This window comes from Ranitomeya imitator, chromosome 1 (genome assembly GCF_032444005.1).
Source record: "Ranitomeya imitator isolate aRanImi1 chromosome 1, aRanImi1.pri, whole genome shotgun sequence".
Classification (NCBI taxonomy): domain Eukaryota; kingdom Metazoa; phylum Chordata; class Amphibia; order Anura; family Dendrobatidae; genus Ranitomeya; species Ranitomeya imitator.
Genome location: NC_091282.1, coordinates 860950754 through 860969592, shown reverse-complemented (window position 1 = coordinate 860969592; position 18839 = coordinate 860950754). Strand labels below are relative to the sequence as shown.

Sequence of the window (18839 nt, the reverse complement as noted above, 5' to 3'; positions counted from 1 at the left end):
CTTTTGCAAAAATATCAGCCTCTAGTCGCTTCCTGTAGCTTTTAATGAGTTCCTGGATGAAGGTATTTTTGACCATTCCTCTTTACAAAACAATTCCAGTTCAGTTAAGTTTGATGGCCGCCGAGCATGGACAGCCCTCTTCAAATGATCCCACGATGTACAATAATATTCAGGTCTGGGGACTGGGATGGCCATTCCAGAACAGTGTAATTGTTCCTCTGCATGAATGCCTGAGTAGATTTGGAGCGGTGTTTTGGATCATTGTCTTGCTGAAAGATCTATCCCCTGTGTAACTTCAACTTTGTCACTGATTCAGGAACTTTATTGTCAAGAATCTGCTGATACTGAGAGGAATCCATGCGTCCCTCAACTTTAACAAGATTCCCAGTGCCGGCATTGGCCACACAGCCCCAAAGCATGATGGAACCTCCACCAAATTTTACTGTGGGTAGCAAGTGTTTTTCTTGGAATGCTGTGTTTTTTGGCTGCCATGCATAACGCCTTTTTATATGAGCAAACAACTCAATTTTGGTTTCATCAGTCCACAGGACCTTCTTCCAAAAAGAAATTGGCTTCTCCAAATGTGCTATTGCGTACCTCAGCCGACTCTGTTTGTGGCGTGCTTGCAGAAACTGCTTCTTTCGCATCACTCTCCCATACAGCATCTCCTTGTGCAAAGTGCGTTGTATAGATGACCGATGCACAGTGACACCATCTGCAGCAAGTTGATGCTGCAGCTCTCTGGAGGTGGTCTGAGGATTGTCCTTGTCTGATCTCACCATTCTTCTTCTCTGCCTTTCTGATGTTTTTCTTGGCCTGCCACTTCTTGCCTTAACAAGAACTGTACCTGTGTTCTTCCATTTCCTTACTATGTTCCTCACAGTGGAAATTGACAGGTTAAATCTCTGAGACAGCTTTTTGTATCCTTCCCCTGAACAACTATGTTGAATAATCTTTGTTTCCAGATCATTAGACAGTTGTTTTGAGGAGCCCATGATGCCACTCTTCAGAGGAGATTCAAACAGGAGAACAACTTGCAAGTGGCCACTTTAAGTAGCTTTTCTCATGATTGCATACATCTGGCTATGAAGTTCAAAGCTTAATGAGGTTAGAAAACAAAACAAAGTCCTTTAGTAAGTCAGTAAAAAGTAGGTAGGAGTATTTAAAACAAGAAAATGATAAGGGTGCCCATACTTATGCACCTGTCAAATTTTGTTTGAATGCAGATTGCACATTTTCTGTTAGTACAATAAACCTCATTTCAAGGCAGAAACATTACTCTGTCCAACAGCTATTAGATATATGAAACTGAAATAGCTGTTGCAAAAAACAAACAAACAATTTTTATAAAACATTGAGATTAAGATTAATAGGGGTGCCCAAACTTTTTCATATAACTGTAGCTGAACACTGCCAGGAGAAAATTAACTTTATCCTCCCCCCTGGTATCATTCCGATTTCAGTCGCGATGGCGATGCCGCCTCTGATTCACTTACCGAGCGAGAGCCAGACCCAATCCAGAGCCAGTATGTCAGGGTTGGGGGTGCGGTGACAGCCGCCGCTCTGTATACTTAGAGCGGTGACAGAAACCTCAACGAGATAAAGGGGAGAAAAAGGGTCCGTGCATAAAAGGCGCATATCCCAAATAATGAGGAAAACCAGTATCTATAAATATATATGCAAAATTTATTAGTGGACACAAGCACACAATAAAAACAATTAAAAATCAAAACACATTACATAAAGTCCAAAATAGCACAACAATCAAATGTCATAATCAATAACGTATGTGCAGATATACAACCCTACAGGTTTACAATAACTATATAGGGAAACCAAAAGACAGACATTTAAACATTTATAACCTCGTAATGGGCGTCCCCAAGGCAGTAAAGCAAGACCCTAAATAGGGCCAAAATAAAGGAATGAATAAACCCAAATAGCCCCTCCTAGAAAATAAGGGATCAATTCCCTAAGAGATCAGTAGGGAAGAACCATAAAGGTAAAATGCTGCAAATAATGCAAAAGAGAGGTTTTAGGAGAGCACTGCCATAGGCAAAGGGATGTATAATCACCTAATAAGCAGTGCAGGACGTCTGTAAAGAAACAAGAGGGTCAATGATGAGCGGACCTGAGTGACGTGGGGAGCCCCACGCGTATCGCTGCCCAGTGCAGCTTGGTCAGGGGTAATGTATGGTCAGGGGTATATACATTACCCCTGACCAAGCTGCATTGGGCAGTGATACGCGTGGGGCTCCCCACGTCACTCAGGTCCGCTCATCATTGACCCTCTTGTTTCTTTACAGACGTCCTGCACTGCGTTATTAGGTGATTATATATCCACTAGATGGTGGCCCGATTCTAACGCATCGGGTATTCTAGAATATGCATGTCCACGTAGTATATTGCACAGCCCACGTAGTATATTGCCCAACCACGTAGTATATTGCCCAGCCACGAAGTATATTGCCCAGCCACGTAGTATATTGCCCAGCCACGTAGTATATTGCCCAGCCACGTAGTATATTGCCCAGCCACGTAGTATATTGCCCAGCCCATGTAGTATATTGCCCAGTCACGTAGTATATTGCCCAGTCACGTAGTATATTGCCCAGTCACGTAGCATATTGCCCAGTGACGTAGTATATTGCCCAGTGACGTAGTATATTGCCCAGCCACGTAGTATATTGCCCAGTGACGTAGTATATTGCCCAGTGACGTAGTATATTGCCCAGCCACGTAGTATATTGCATAGTTACGTAGTATATTGCCCAGAGACGTGGTATACAGCACAGAGCCACGTATTATATTGCCCAGCCACGTAGTATATTGCCCAGCTACGTAGTATATTGCCCAGCCACGTATGTCACAGGTTAAAAAATAAACATATACTCACCTTCCGAGGGCCCCTTGTAGTTCGGTCACATGACCGTGACGTCATGGCAGGTCCTTCTCGCACAGGACCTGTGATGACGTTGCGGTCACATGACCGTGACATCATGGCAGGTCCTTCTCCCATACCATCCTTGCCACCGGAACCTGTCGCTTGCATGGAGCGGTCACCGGAGCGTCGCGAAAGGGAAGTATATAATGATTTGTTATTTTTTTAATTATTTTTAACATTAGATGTTTTTACTATAGACACTGCATAGGCAGCATCAATAGTAAAAACTTGGTCACACAGGGTTAATAGCGGCGGTAACGGAGTGAGTTACCCGTGGCATAACGCGGTCCATTACCGCTGGCATTAACCCTGTGTGAGCGGTGACTGCGGGAAGTATGGAGCGGGCGCCGGGCACTGACTGCAGGGGAGTAGGGAGGGACTAATCGGACTGTGGCCGTCGCTGATTGGTCACGGCAGCCATGACAGGCAGCTGGCGAGACCAATCAGTGACTTGGATTCCATGACAGACAGAGGCCGCGACCAATGATTATCCGTGACAGACATAAGGACAGACAGAAGAACAGACAGAAAGACGGAAGTGACCCTTAGACAATTATATAGTAGATTTGCCTATGGCAGTGCTCTCCTAAAACCTCTCTTTTGCATTATTTGCAGCATTTTACCTTTATGGTTCTTCCCTACTGATCTCTTAGGGAATTGATCCCTTATTTTCTAGGAGGGGCTATTTGGGTTTATTCATTCCTTTATTGTGGTCCTATTTAGGGTCTTGCTTTACTGCCTTGGGGGCGCCCATTACGAGGTTATAAATGTTTAAATGTCTGTCTTTCGGTTTCCCTATATAGTTGGTGTAAACCTGTAGGGTTGTATATCTGCACATACCTTATTGATTATGACATTTTATTGGTGTGCTATTTTGGACCTTATGTAATGTGTTTTGATTTTTAATTGTTTTTATTGTGTGCTTGTGTCCACTAATAAATTTTGCATATATATTTATAGATACTAGTTTTCCTCATTATTTGGGATATGCGCCTTTTATGCATGGACCCTTTTTCTCCCCTTTATCTGCTTCATGTTACCATGCATTGTGCAGCAACCCCATTATTGTATGTTTTTATATAGATATATCCTTTTGTGGTGCACCTTATTATCTTTTGTTTCTCTAGAAACCGGAACAATACCGGGGGGATAAAGTTAATTTACTGTCGGCAGTGTTTGGTTAAAGGAAACCTGTCACCCCCAAAATCGATGGTGAGGTAAGCTCACCGTCATCAGGGGCTTATCTACAGCATTCTGGAATGCTGTAGATAAGCCGCCGATGTTACCTGAAAGAGGAGAAAAAAAGGTTAGATTATACTCACCCAGGGGCGGTCCTGCTCCGATGGGTGTCTCAGGTCCGGTACAGCGCCTCCCATCTTCATTCCATGACGTCCTCTTCTGGTCTTCACGCCGCGGCTCTGGTGCAGGCGTACTTTGTCTGCCATGTTGAGGGCAGAGCAAAGAACTGCAGTGCGCAGGCGCCAGAAAGGCCAGAGAGGCCCAGCACCTGCGCACTGCAGTACTTTCCTCTGCCCTAAACAGGGCAGAGAAAGTACGCCTGCGCCGGAGCCGCGGTGTGAAGACCAGAAGAGGACGTCATGGAATGAAGATAGGAGGTGCCGGAGCGGACCTGAGACACCCATTTGACCGGACCGCAGCGGGACCGCACCTGGGTGAGTATAATCTAACGTCTTTTTGTCCTCTTTCAGGTTACATTGGGGGCTTATCTACAGCATTACAGAATGCTGTATATAAGCCCCTGATGACGGTGAGCTTACCTCACCATCAATTTTGGGGTGACAGGTTCCCTTTAAGTGTCGGCATCGGGAAGGTTAATAACGGTATTAGCCTGCAGATTAACACTATATCTGCAGATTAATAGTGTTTTTCCGGTGACAGGTTCCCTTTCATAGTTTTTCATCACGTTTTTATTTTCAGGTTGTTTGCTTCGATGTTCTCCAAACAGGAGGGAATTTGGTGAAATCCTGGACACCTTACACAATGGAAGACTTAATTTGTTCTCAGAGCTGAAATCTTCTTGGAAATTTTCAGATATTAAACTTGTCCTCAATAATTATTTAACTGAAAAGTTTTTTGAAAAGAGGTAAGCAGTTCCGAAAAACAATCATAAGGGTTACATTTGCTGCTCAAAGATCTCCTATTCAAAAGCTTAAGAAAAATTCATAGTGTTGGCCACTCAAAAAAATCTTCAAGGCTTTATTTCGAAACTTAGAATTAAAATTTATGGTGGTAGATAAGATGACGCACAGACGCATTTCAGGCATGAACTGCCCTTGATCACTGAGTATAGCAAACAAACAAGTGCTGGGCAATCAGTGTGTCCAGTAATCTGCCCCAGTGTCTCCAGCATATCGCCCCCAGTTTGTCCAGCATATTGCCCCCAGTGTGTCCAGCATATTGCCCCCAGTGTGTCCAGCATATTACCCCCAGTGTGTCCAGCATATATCGCCCCCAGTGTGTCCAGCATCTCTGCCCCCAGTGTGTCCAGCATATTGCCCCCAGTTTGTCCAGCATATATCGCCCCCAGTTTGTCCAGCATATTGCCCCCAGGGTGTCCAGCATATTGCCCCAAGCGTGTCCAGCATATTGCCCCCAGTGTGTCCAGCATATTGCCCCCAGTGTGTCCAGCATATTGCCCCCAGTGTGTCCAGCATATTGCCCCCAGTGTGTCCAGCATATTACCCCCCAGTTTGTCCAGCACTCTGCCCCAGTGTCTCCAGCATTCTGCCCCTAGTGTGTCCAGTATATTGCCCCCAGTTTGTCCAGTATATTGCCCCCAGTGTCTCCAGCATATTGCCCCCAGTGTGTCCAGCATCTCTGCCCCTTGTGTGTCCAGCATCTCTGCCCCCTGTGTGTCCAGCATATTGCCCCCAGTTTGTCCAGCATATATCGCCCCCAGTTTGACCAGCATATTGCCCCCAGTGTGTCCAGCATATTGCCCCAAGTGTGTCCAGCATATTGCCCCCAGTGTGTCCAGCATATTGCCCCCAGTGTGTCCAGCATATTGCCCCCAGTGTGTCCAGCATTCTGCCCCAGTGTGTCCAGCATTCTGCCCCAGTGTGTCCAGCATATTGCCCTCACTGTGTCCAGTATATTGCCCCCAGTGTGTCCAGCATATTGCCCCCAGTTTGTCCAGCATATTGCCCCCAGTTTGTCCAGCATATTGTCCCCAGTGTGTCCAGCATATCGCCCCCAGTGTGTCCAGCATATCGCCCCCAGTGTGTCCAGCATATTGCCCCCAGTTTGTCCAGCATATTGCCCCTAGAGTGTCCAGCATATTGCCCCCAGTGTTATATTGCCCCAGTTTGTCCAGCATTCTGCCCCCAGTGTGTCCAGCATATTACCCCCAGTGTGTCCCGCATATTGCCCCCAGTTTGTCCAGCATATTGCCCCCAGAGTGTCCGGCATATTGCCCCCAGTGTTATATTGCCCCAGTTTGTCCAGCATTCTGCCCCCAGTGTGTCCAGCATTTTGCCCCCAGTGTGTCCAGCATATTGCCCCCAGTGTGTCCAGCATATTGCCCCCAGTGTGTCCAGCATATTGCCCCCAGTGTGTCCAGCATATTGTCCCCAGTGTGTCCAGCATCTCTGCCCCTAGTGTGTCCAGCATCCTGTCCCCAGTGTCTCCAGCATTCTGCCCCCAGTGTGTCCAGCATATTGCCCCCAGTTTGTCCAGCATATTGCCCCTAGATTGTCCAGCATATTGCCCCCAGTGTTATATTGCCCCAGTTTGTCCAGCATTCTGCCCCCAGTGTGTCCAGCATATTGCCCCCAGTGTGTCCAGCATATTACCCCCAGTGTGTCCCGCATATTGCCCCCAGTTTGTCCAGCATATTGCCCCCAGAGTGTCCAGCATATTGCCCCCAGTGTTATATTGCCCCAGTTTGTCCAGCATTCTGCCCCCAGTGTGTCCAGCATTTTGCCCCCAGTGTGTCCAGCATATTGCCCCCAGTGTGTCCAGCATATTGCCCCCAGTGTGTCCAGCATATTGCCCCCAGTGTGTCCAGCATATTGCCCCCAGTGTGTCCAGCATATTGCCCCCAGTGTGTCCAGCATATTGCCCCCAGTTTGTCCAGCATTCTGCCCCAGTGTCTCCAGCATTGTGCCCCCAGTGTGTCTAGCATATTGCCTCCAGTGTGTCCAGCATTTTGCCCCCAGTGTGTCCAGCATCTCTGCCCCCAGTGTGTCCAGCATATTTCCCCCAGTGTGTCCAGCATATTGCCCCCAGTGTGTCCAGCATATTACCCCCAGTGTGTCCAGCATTCTGCCCCAGTGTGTCCAGCATATTGCCCCCAGTGTGTCCAGCATTCTGCCCCCAGTGTGTCCAGCATATTGCCCCCAGTGTGTCCAGCATTTCGCCCCCCGTTTGTCCAGCATTTCGCCCCCAGTGTGTCCAGCATCCTGCCCCCAGTGTGTCCAGCATCCTGTCCCCAGTGTGTCCAGCATATTGCCCCCAGTGTGTCCAGCATATTGCCCCCAGTTTGTCCAGTATATTGCCCCCAGTGTGTCCAGCATCTCTGCCCCCAGTGTGTCCAGCATCTCTGCCCCCAGTGTGTCCAGCATCTCTGCCCCCAGTGTGTCCAGCATCTCTGCCCCTAGTGTGTCCAGCATCCTGCCCCCAGTGTCTCCAGCATCTCTGCCCCTAGTGTGTCCAGCATCCTGCCCCCAGTGTGTCCAGCATATTGCCCCCAGTGTGTCCAGCATATTGCCCCCAGTGTGTCCAGCATATTGCTCCCAGTGTGTCCAGCATTTTGCCCCCAGAATGTCCAGCATATTGCCCCCAAAGTGTCCAGCATCTCTGCCCCTAGTGTCCAGCATCCTGCCTCCAGTGTGTCCAGCATCTCTGCCCCCAGTGTCCCCAGCATCTCTGGCCCAGTGTCTCCAGCATCTCTGCCCCCAGTGTGTCCAGCATCTCTGCCCCCAGTGTCTCCAGCATCTCTGCCCCCAGTGTCCAGCATACTGGCCAGGGCCCCCCGGATTGACGTTCGCAATAAAAAAAAAAAAAGTTCTCACCTGTCCGGGCTCCTTCAACGAAGCCCCCTCCAGCAGCGCGCACTCGCCGGCGACTGACAATGACGTCAGATGCCGGCGACGTGCTCGCTGCGGCTGATGTCAGCTGCCAGCCATTGATTGGCTGGCGGCTGTTAGCTATTGACGTGCGGGCGCGTGCCCGCACGTCAATAGCGTTTAACTGTCGCAGCGCCGGTATGGGCCCGGTGAGCAGATGAGACGAGGCCCGAAGCTGGCCCCCTCTGCCCACCGGGCCCAAACGCCCGTCAGGGCAGTAATGCCCTGATGGCGGCGGGCAATCTAAGCGGTGTCCCAGGGCCCCCACACACCACTGGGCCCTGGGCTACCGCCCAGATTGACCCTATTATAATCCGCCCCTTCCTGAGTATGACTTTAGTATAAGCCGAGGGGCTACTTTCAGCCCAGAAAAGTGGATTGAAAATCTCGGCTTATACTTGAGTATATATGGTAGTTGCACTGGTCACTTTAACTTTAGTATATGGTGGTCGCATACGTGGACGGCTGAAGCTCCAACATTTTTTCGCATAGTGACTGATTGGAGGTAGATTATTTATTTATTTTATATCCTATTTCGTTGATATTGTTGCTGAAGATTTGTCCTTGCTACAGGCTTACAACAGGCATTATAATTTATTTATATATTAAAAAGTGCCAAAGTATTGTTGCCTTCATCAGGAAAACCCTCTGACATTAAAGGGAACCTGTCACCCCGTTTTTTCAAGATGATATAAAAATAGCGCTAAATAGGGGCAGAGCTGTGCTTTAAATTAGTGTATTTTTGGAGCCTTTATTCCCCACCTATGCTGCCGAAATACCTTTGTAAAGTCGCCGTTTTGGGCTGTCACTCACGCTGGTCTGGTCATATGGGCGTGGTGACAGCGCTGTTTCTCCCCCAGATCTCCGTTGGTGGCGTAGTGGTGTGCGCATGCCCAGCAGGCGAATCCAGTGCGCAGGTGAAGGAAAAAAGCGCGATCTGCGCTATTCCGCGGTTTATTGGTGGGCGCGGCCATCTTTGTGAGGCCGCGCGTGCGCATATGGTACTTCTCGGCTTCCCGGGGCTTCAGGAAAATGGCCGTGGGATGCCGCGCGTGCGCAGATGGAGATCGCGGCGGCCATTTTCCTGAAGCCGAGATGCGAACTCAGCTTCAGGAAAATGGCCGCCGCGATCTCCATTTGCGCACGCGCGGCATCCCACGGCCATTTTCCTGAAGCCCCGGGAAGCCGAGAAGTACCATGTGCGCACGCGCGGCCTCACAAAGATGGCCGCGCCCACCAATAAACCGCGGAATAGCGCAGATCGCGCTTTTTTCCTTCACCTGCGCACTGGATTCGCCTGCTGGGCATGCGCACACCACTACGCCACCAACGGAGATCTGGGGGAGAAACAGTGCTGTCACCACGCCCATATGAACAGACCAGCATGAGTGACAGCCCAAAACGGCGACTTTACAAATGTATTTCGGCAGCATAGGTGGGGAATATAGGCTCCAAAAATACACTAATTTAAAGCACAGCTCTGCCCCTATTTAGCGCTATTTTTATATCTTGAAAAAAACGGGGTGACAGGTTCCCTTTAACTTTGACACTGGTTATCAATTGAATCTTTGGTATGTTTTTATAAAAGAGCAGGCACTTTATACTTCTGTAATAGATCGCCATCTGGTGGCCAATCATAATAATGACATTGGTTGCTTTATTATATTATACTAGATGGCAGCCCGATTCTAAAGAATCGGGAGTCTAGAATCCATATATACTTTATTTATTCAAATGTAAGAATAATACAATTAATAAATAATAGTAAGAAAGAACAAAAATAATGGGCAGTATATGGAGAAAACACCAAACAAAAGTTCAAAATTGGTGTGAAAATGTCACTGAACCACTTCACAACTAAATATATATAGTTTTGGTAAATGGTATTATCATTTTTTTGACGAAATTCGGCAGGAGCTTGAAGAGCAACGTCACTGGGCCCGCCTCCACGCAGTAGAAACTTGCTGTGAGGTAAATATTCAAAAATCACACCAAAATGGCGGGCGGAGTGTGTCACAGTACGGCACGTTTCTGATTGGTCGCTCGCAGCAGGCGGCAACCAATCAGACACTGGACACTGTTGACGTCACTTATCTCCGGACATTAGCTCCGGACATTAGCTCCGGACAAAGCCACGGAAGTTGGCACAAATTGCAGGAAGTAGTATTCTAGTATTCTAGTATTCTACTACTACTACTGGGCAGCACGGTGGCGCAGTGGTTAGCACTACAGCCTTGCAGCGCTGGGGTCCTGGGTTCTAATCCCACCCAGGACAACATCTGCAAAGAGTTTGTATGTTCTCTCCGTGTTTGCGTGGGTTTCCTCCGGGCACTCCGGTTTCCTCCCACATTCCAAAGACATACTGATAGGAATTCTAGATTGTGAACCCAATCAGGGACAGTGATGATAATGTGTGCAAAACTGTAAAGCGCTGCGGAATATGTTAGCGCTATATAAAAATAAAGATTATTATTATTATTATTATTCTAGGCAATTATATATTAGATAAGCACAAAGATTTATTTTTACCTGTTCATAATAATACATTCCTCACATACCTCGCTGCTACTTATATTTATATATTATGTGAGTCTTCCTGCCTTTTAATTCCAGTACCTATTCCTGAATTTTTTTGTAATTTTACATATATACAAACTAGATGGCAGCCCGATTCTAAAGAATCGGGAGTCTAGAATCCATATATACTTTATTTATTCAAATGTAAGAATAATACAATCTAATATATAATTGCCTAGAATACTACTTCCTGCAATTTGTGCCAACTTCCTGTCCGGAGCTAATGTCCGGAGCTAATGTCCGGAGATAAGTGACGTCAACAGTGTCCAGTGTCTGATTGGTTGCTGCCTGCTGCGAGCGACCAATCAGAAACGTGCCGTACTGTGACACACTCCGCCCGCCATTTTGGTGTGATTTTTGAATTTTTACCTCACAGCAAGTTTCTACTGCGTGGAGGCGGGCCCAGTGACGTTGCTCTTCAAGCTCCTGCCGAATTTCGTCAAAAAAATGATAATACCATTTACCAAAACTATATATATTTAGTTGTGAAGTGGTTCAGTGACATTTTCACACCAATTTTGAACTTTTGTTTGGTGTTTTCTCCATCTACTGCCTATTATTTTTGTTCTTTCTTACTATTATTTATTAATTGTATTATTCTTACATTTGAATAAATAAAGTATATATGGATTCTAGACTCCCGATTCTTTAGAATCGGGCTGCCATCTAGTTAATAAATAATAGTAAGAAAGAACAAAAATAATAGGCAGTAGATGGAGAAAACACCAAACAAAAGTTCAAAATTGGTGTGAAAATGTCACTGAACCACTTCACAACTAAATATATATAGTTTTGGTAAATGGTATTATCATTTTTTTGACGAAATTCGGCAGGAGCTTGAAGAGCAACGTCACTGGGCCCGCCTCCACGCAGTAGAAACTTGCTGTGAGGTAAAAATTCAAAAATCACACCAAAATGGCGGGCGGAGTGTGTCACAGTACGGCACGTTTCTGATTGGTCGCTCGCAGCAGGCGGCAACCAATCAGACACTGGACACTGTTGACGTCACTTATCTCCGGACATTAGCTCCGGACATTAGCTCCGGACATTAGCTCCGGACATTAGCTCAGGACATTATCTCCGCACATTAGCTCCGGACATTAGCTCCGGACATTAGCTCCGGACAAAGCCACGGAAGTTGGCACAAATTGCAGGAAGTAGTATTCTAGGCAATTAATCTCCGGACATTAGCTCCGGACATTAGCTCCGGACATTAGCTCCGGACAAAGCCACGGAAGTTGGCACAAATTGCAGGAAGTAGTATTCTAGGCAATTATATATTAGATAAAATAAACATTATCTTTGAATTATTTTTATCTTATTACTTCTATTTTTTGCTCTTGGTTACCAATTTGTGACATCCATTGCAAATATTTGTAATCATATAACCATCTTGAATGTAGTTCTGATTGCCTTGAGGGGAGCAGTTTTTAGAATGGTGTCACTTTTGGGTATTTTCTGTCATATAAGCCCCTCAAAGTCACTTCAAATGTGATGTGGTCCCTAAAAAAAAGTGGTTTTGTGAATTGGAAAATGTTGGCAAAGAGAATTCGCAGGTCAACTTTTAACCCTTATATCTTCCTAACAAAAAAATTATGTTTCAAAAATGATGCAGAAGTAAACTAGACGTGTGGGAAATGTTTTTATGAATTACTAGATGGCAGCCCGATTCTAAAGAATCGGGAGTCTAGAATCCATATATACTTTATTTATTCAAATGTAAGAATAATACAATTAATAAATAATAGTAAGAAAGAACAAAAATAATAGGCAGTATATGGAGAAAACACCAAACAAAAGTTCAAAATTGGTGTGAAAATGTCACTGAACCACTTCACAACTAAATATATATAGTTTTGGTAAATGGTATTATCATTTTTTTGACGAAATTTGGCAGGAGCTTGAAGAGCAACGTCACTGGGCCCGCCTCCACGCAGTAGAAACTTGCTGTGAGGTAAAAATTCAAAAATCACACCAAATTGGCGGGCGGAGTGTGTCACAGTACGGCACGTTTCTGATTGGTCGCTCGCAGCAGGCGGCAACCAATCAGACACTGGACACTGTTGACGTCACTTATCTCCGGACATTAGCTCCGGACATTAGCTCCGGACATTAGCTCCGGACATTAGCTCCGGACAAAGCCACGGAAGTTGGCACAAATTGCAGGAAGTAGTATTCTAGGCAATTATATATTAGATTTTGTGTGATATACAGTATATGATAGATGCACTCTGATTTTAGGGCATCAAAAAAGTTTTAAATCAGAATCTGTGAGATCCATTTAAGTGTTCCAGAGTTATTATCACATAAAGTGACACTGGTCATACTTAAAAAATGAGGTCTGGTCATTAACCTACAAAATGGCTCGGTCGTTAAGGGTTTAATTAGCCTGTTAGGGTTATGCCTTGTTCACTATCATCATTAGGAAAGGCCAGGTGATGCAGAGTTCCTAGGTTTATAAAAACCTCCTGTAACCTTGTGCCAAAAACAGCAGCCATGGGTTCTTGTGTGATTGTGACCTAATCATCCTTGTTCTGAGTTTCAAAAAAGTCCTGTAAAAACGGGCCGCTAAAATCACAGTTAGGCCCCTTTCACACATCAGTTTTTTGCCTTCAGTCACAATCCGTTGGATTGACGGATCCTTTGCAGATTGAGAAAAACTGATGCAACAGATCCGTTTTTTCGACCGATCCGACTAGGGGGGGCTGGCTAATTGGATCTGAAAAAAGCGGAGCATGCGCAGTAAAAAAAACGGATTTCATCGCCTTATTCCGTCTTTAGAAAATCTGGCGCCATAGGCTTCCATTCTAGCAAACGATGGATGGTGACGGATCCGTCACTGTCCATTTTTTCTACGGAGATAAAAAAACGTTACATTGTTCATTGTCTCCGGCTGCCAGACAAACAATTTTCGACGGATCCGGCGAACGACTGATAAAACTTGAGGCCATGTGTCGCAATCCGTTGCTATTACAAGTCTACTTTTTTACAAAATTCGACGGATTGTGACTGATGGCAAAAGACTGATGAGACTGATGTGTGAAAGGGGCCTAAGTGTAAAAGAAGCCTTAATGTGAAAGATCGAAGAAAGGGCAAAAAGTCAGCAAGGGAAAATTAGGGCTTTTTGCATTGAGACAATTTGTCGTTTTACATTTGTGCATCTTTCCAATTTGATTACCTATTGATAGCGACATTCTTTACTCAAACTGGATTGGGATCCAGAAAAAAGTATACAACTCCTTAAATTATTATCTATACCTGTATGAACAGAGCTTTACAGTGTCTTTTCTCATTTCTGTTAACTCCTAATTCCTTTGTTTTCTTTTTCCTTTTTTACTCCTAATTCCTTTTCAGAAATGAGATGAAAGAGCTTGGAAGACATGGCAGAGAAGTGGAGGATAAGTTCTGCTTCCTAGTGGTACCATGCCAAATAGCAGCGCACATAGCTCAGCATGGCTTAAGTGTTGGATACATGAAAAACAAAGAGCTGGGAAATCCCGAAATGGGCGTTTATTTGTTTCGACATATTGATGTCGCACTGAACGTTGCTCGTCAGAAGAAAATGAGTTCAATTGTGGTATTAATATTTAAAGTATGTTTCTCACAATTCTTATTGTCTATGTAAATCTTAAAACAGTTAAAATAAAGTGTCACATTAATTTGTATATTGGTTTAATATGTTACTTTTGTTTAGTAGCTTAGTCTTGAAACAATAGTTTTTTTTAATGAAATTAATTTTATAGAGCATTAATGCAGGACGCCTGTTGAAAAATAAGTAATAGATAAATCATGCTTAGAGCTGAGAAAGAAGTTCATTAACTAGATTTGAAATTGTTTTCAAGACCAAGCGAAACTATTTTACACTATCAGGCCTCGTTCCCACGTTCAGTATTTGGTCAGTATTTGTTCAGTATTTTACATCAGTATTTCTAATCCAAAACCAGGAGTGGAACAAACAGAGGAAAAGAATAATAAAAAAAGTGCCCCACTTCTGCACTTTTCATCCACTCCTGGTTTTGGCTTGCAAATAGTGATGTAAGAGACTCTCCAAATCCTGAAAGTTTTAACGTGGCCTCGTTGAAGGTACCTGTTGTGAATTCTGTGGCTGAGTTCACTTCTGTGGTCACAAGTGGTATTGCAGTCTCTGGGCTTCCTCCCTCAGGTGTTTTGGTGAGCTCGTTGGCTGCCTTGCTATTTAGCTCCACCTGAGTCTGTCTTCCTTGCTCCTTGTCAATGTTCCAGTGTTGGATCTGAGCTACTGCATCTTTCCTTGGGCCTGCTGCTCTGCTAGATAAGTGCTTCTAGTTTGTTTTCTGTTTTTTTCTGTCCAGCTTGCTATTAACTTTTGCTGGAAGCTCTGAGAAGCAGAGGGGTGCACCGCCGTGCTGTTAGTTCGGCACGGTGGGTCTTTTTGCCCCTTTGCGTGGTTTTCGTTTTAGGGTTTTTGTAGACTGCATAGTTCTCTTTGCTATCCTCGCTCTGTCTAGAATATCGGGCCTCACTTTGCTGAATCTATTTCATTCCTACGTTTGTCTTTTCATCTTGCTAACAGTCATTATATGTGGGGGGCTGCCTATTCCTTTGGGGTATTTCTCTGAGGTAAGTCAGGCTTGTATTTCTATCTTCAGGCTAGTCAGCTCCTCAGGCAGTGCCGAGTTGCATAGGTAGTTGTTAGGCGCAATCCACTGCTGCTTATAGTTGTGTGAGGATAGATCAGGTACTGCAGTCTACAGAGATTCCACGTCTCAGAGCTCGTCCTATTGTTTTTGGTTATTGCCAGATCTCTGTATGTGCGCTGATTACTGCACGCTGTGTTGCCTGATTGCCAGCCATAACAGTACAAGGAGCCACACCAATGATTCCCAATAGAGGGAAAAAAGAAATCCTGACATCATTTTTTTTTCTTAGCTCTGTCTTCAGTCTTTTTTTTCCCCTAGACATTAGAGTGCTTCAGGACACAGCTGTGGACATGGATATTCAGGCTCTGTGCTCCTCAATGGATAATCTCGTTGTAAATGTACAAAAGATTCAAGATACTATTGATCAGAAATCGATGCTAGAACCAAGAATTCCGATTCCTGATTTGTTTTTTGGTGACAGAACTAAGTTCCTGAGCTTCAGAAATAATTGTAAGCTATTTTTGGCCTTGAAACCTCATTCTTCTGGTAATCCTATTCAACAGGTTTTGATTATTATTTCTTTTTTGCGCGGCGACCCACAGGACTGGGCGTTTTCTCTTGCACCAGGAGATTCTGCATTGAGTAATGTTGATGCATTTTTCCTGGCGCTCGGATTGCTTTACGATGAGCCTAATTCAGTGGATCAGGCTGAGAAAAATCTGCTGGCTTTATGCCAGGGTGAGGATGATGTAGAAGTATATTGTCAGAAATTTAGGAAATGGTCAGTACTCACTCTGTGGAATGAATCTGCACTAGCGGCTTTGTTCAGAAAGGGTCTCTCTGAAGCTCTTAAGGATGTAATGGTGGGATTTCCTATGCCTGCTGGTTTGAATGAGTCTATGTCCTTGGCCATTCAGATCGGTCGTCGCTTGCGCGAGCGTAAATCTGTGCACCATCTGGCGGTACTGCCTGAGAGTAAATCTGAGCCTATGCAGTGCGACAGGACTATGACTAAAGTAGAACGGCAAGAACACAGACGTCTGAACAGACTGTGTTTCTATTGTGGTGATTCTACTCATGCTATTTCTAATTGTCCTAAACGCACTAGGCGGTTCGATAGCTCTGCCGTTATTGGTACTGTACAGTCCAAATTCCTTTTGTCCATTACCTTAATGTGCTCTTTGTCATCGTATTCTGTCATGGCGTTTGTGGATTCAGGCGCTGCCCTGAATCTGATGGATTTGGATTATGCTAAACGTTGTGGATTTTTCTTGGAGCCTTTGCGGTGTCCTATTCCGTTGAGAGGAATTGATGCTACACCTTTGGCCAAGAATAAGCCTCAGTACTGGGCCCAGCTGACCATGTGCATGGCTCCTGCACATCAGGAAGTTATTCGCTTTCTGGTACTGCATAATTTGCATGATGTGGTCGTGTTGGGGTTGCCATGGCTACAAACCCATAATCCAGTATTGGATTGGAACTCTATGTCGGTAACCAGCTGGGGTTGTCAGGGAGTACATGGTGATGTTCCATTTTTGTCTATTTCGTCATCCATTCCTTCTGACATCCCAGAGTTCTTGTCGGACTTTCAGGATGTATTTGAAGAGTCCAAGTCTGATGCTCTACCTCCGCATAGGAATTGTGATTGTGCTATCGATTTGATTCCTGGTAGTAAATTCCCTAATGGTCGTTTATTTAATTTGTCCGTACCTGAACACACCGCTATGCGCAGTTATGTGAAGGAGTCCCTGGAGAAGGGACATATTCGCCCATCGTCGTCACCATTGGGAGCAGGGTTCTTTTTTGTAGCCAAGAAGGATGGTTCGCTAAGACCGTGTATTGATTACCGCCTTCTTAATAAGATCACTGTTAAGTTTCAGTATCCCTTGCCATTGATTTCTGACTTGTTTGCTCGGATTAAGGGGGCTAGTTGGTTTACTAAGATTGATCTTCGTGGTGCGTATAATCTGGTGAGAATCAGGCAGGGAGATGAATGGAAAACGGCATTTAATACGCCCGAGGGTCATTTTGAGTATCTGGTGATGCCGTTCGGACTTGCCAATGCTCCATCTGTTTTTCAGTCTTTTATGCATGACATTTTCCGTGAGTATCTGGATAAATTCTTGATTGTTTACTTGGATGACATTTTGATCTTCTCAGATGATTGGGAGTCTCATGTGAAGCAAGTCAGAATGGTTTTCCAGGTACTGCGTGCTAATTCCTTGTTCGTGAAGGGATCAAAGTGTCTCTTCGGTGTGCAGAAAGTTTCATTTTTGGGGTTCATCTTTTCCCCTTCTACTATCGAGATGGATCCGGTTAAGGTTCAGGCCATCCAGGATTGGACTCAGCAGACATCTCTAAAAAGTCTGCAGAAATTCCTGGGCTTTGCTAATTTTTATCGTCGCTTCATCTGTAATTTTTCTAGCATTGCCAGACCATTGACCGATTTGACCAAGAAGGGTGCTGATTTGGTTAATTGGTCTTCTGCTGCCGTGGAAGCTTTTCAGGAGTTGAAGCATCGTTTTTGCTGTGCCCCTGTGTTGTGTCAACCAGATGTTTCTCTTCCGTTCCAGGTCGAGGTTGATGCTTCTGAGATTGGTGCAGGGGCGGTTTTGTCACAGAGAGGTTCTGGTTGCTCAGTGTTCAAACCATGTGCTTTCTTTTCCAGGAAATTTTCTGCTGCTGAGCGTAATTATGATGTGGGCAACCGAGAGTTGCTGGCCATGAAGTGGGCATTCGAGGAGTGGCGTCATTGGCTTGAGGGTGCTAAGCATCGCGTGGTGGTATTGACTGATCATAAGAACTTGACTTATCTCGAGTCTGCCAAGCGCTTGAATCCTAGACAGGCCCGTTGGTCGTTATTTTTTGCTCGTTTTGATTTTGTGATTTCATACCTTCCGGGCTCTAAAAATGTGAAGGCGGATGCTCTGTCTAGGAGTTTTGTGCCCGACTCTCCGGGGTTATCTGAGCCGGCGAGTATCCTCAAGGAAGGAGTCATTGTGTCTGCCATCTCCCCTGATTTGCGGAGAGTGTTGCAGAAATTTCAGGCTAATAAACCTGATCGTTGTCCGGCCGAGAAACTGTTCGTCCCTGATAGGTGGACTAGTAAAGTTATCTCTGAACTTCATTGTTCGGTGCTGGCCGGTCATCCAGGAATCTTTGGTACCAGGGAGTTGGTTGCTAGATCCTTCTGGTGGCCATCTCTGTCACGGGATGTGCGTGCTTTTGTGCAGTCCTGTGGAATTTGTGCTAGGGCTAAGCCCTGCTGTTCACGTGCCAGTGGGTTGCTTTTGCCCTTGCCGGTCCCGAAGAGGCCTTGGACACATATTTCGATGGATTTCATTTCTGACCTTCCCGTTTCTCAAAAAATGTCGGTCATTTGGGTGGTCTGTGATCGCTTTTCTAAAATGGTCCATCTGGTGCCCTTGGTTAAATTGCCTTCCTCCTCTGATTTGGTGCCTTTGTTCTTCCAGCATGTGGTTCGTTTACATGGCATTCCTGAGAATATTGTTTCTGACAGAGGTTCCCAGTTTGTCTCGAGGTTCTGGCGAGCCTTTTGTGGTAGGATGGGCATTGACCTATCTTTCTCCTCGGCCTTCCATCCTCAGACTA

At 45.4% G+C, this 18839-nt stretch overlaps 1 protein-coding gene across 1 annotated transcript in view; it reads left to right on the top strand.

Annotated features, from left to right (window-relative positions):
- Window positions 1-14253, top strand: part of LOC138658172 (protein TASOR-like) — an 83647-nt gene extending 69394 nt beyond the window's left edge. Inside the window, exons 3-4 of the mRNA XM_069745694.1 lie at window positions 4883-5048; window positions 13963-14253. Of these exons, the coding sequence (XP_069601795.1) occupies window positions 4883-5048; window positions 13963-14233 (437 nt within the window). The 3' untranslated portion in view covers window positions 14234-14253. The remainder of the gene's footprint in view (window positions 1-4882; window positions 5049-13962) is intronic.
- Window positions 14254-18839: the final 4586 nt, after the last annotated feature.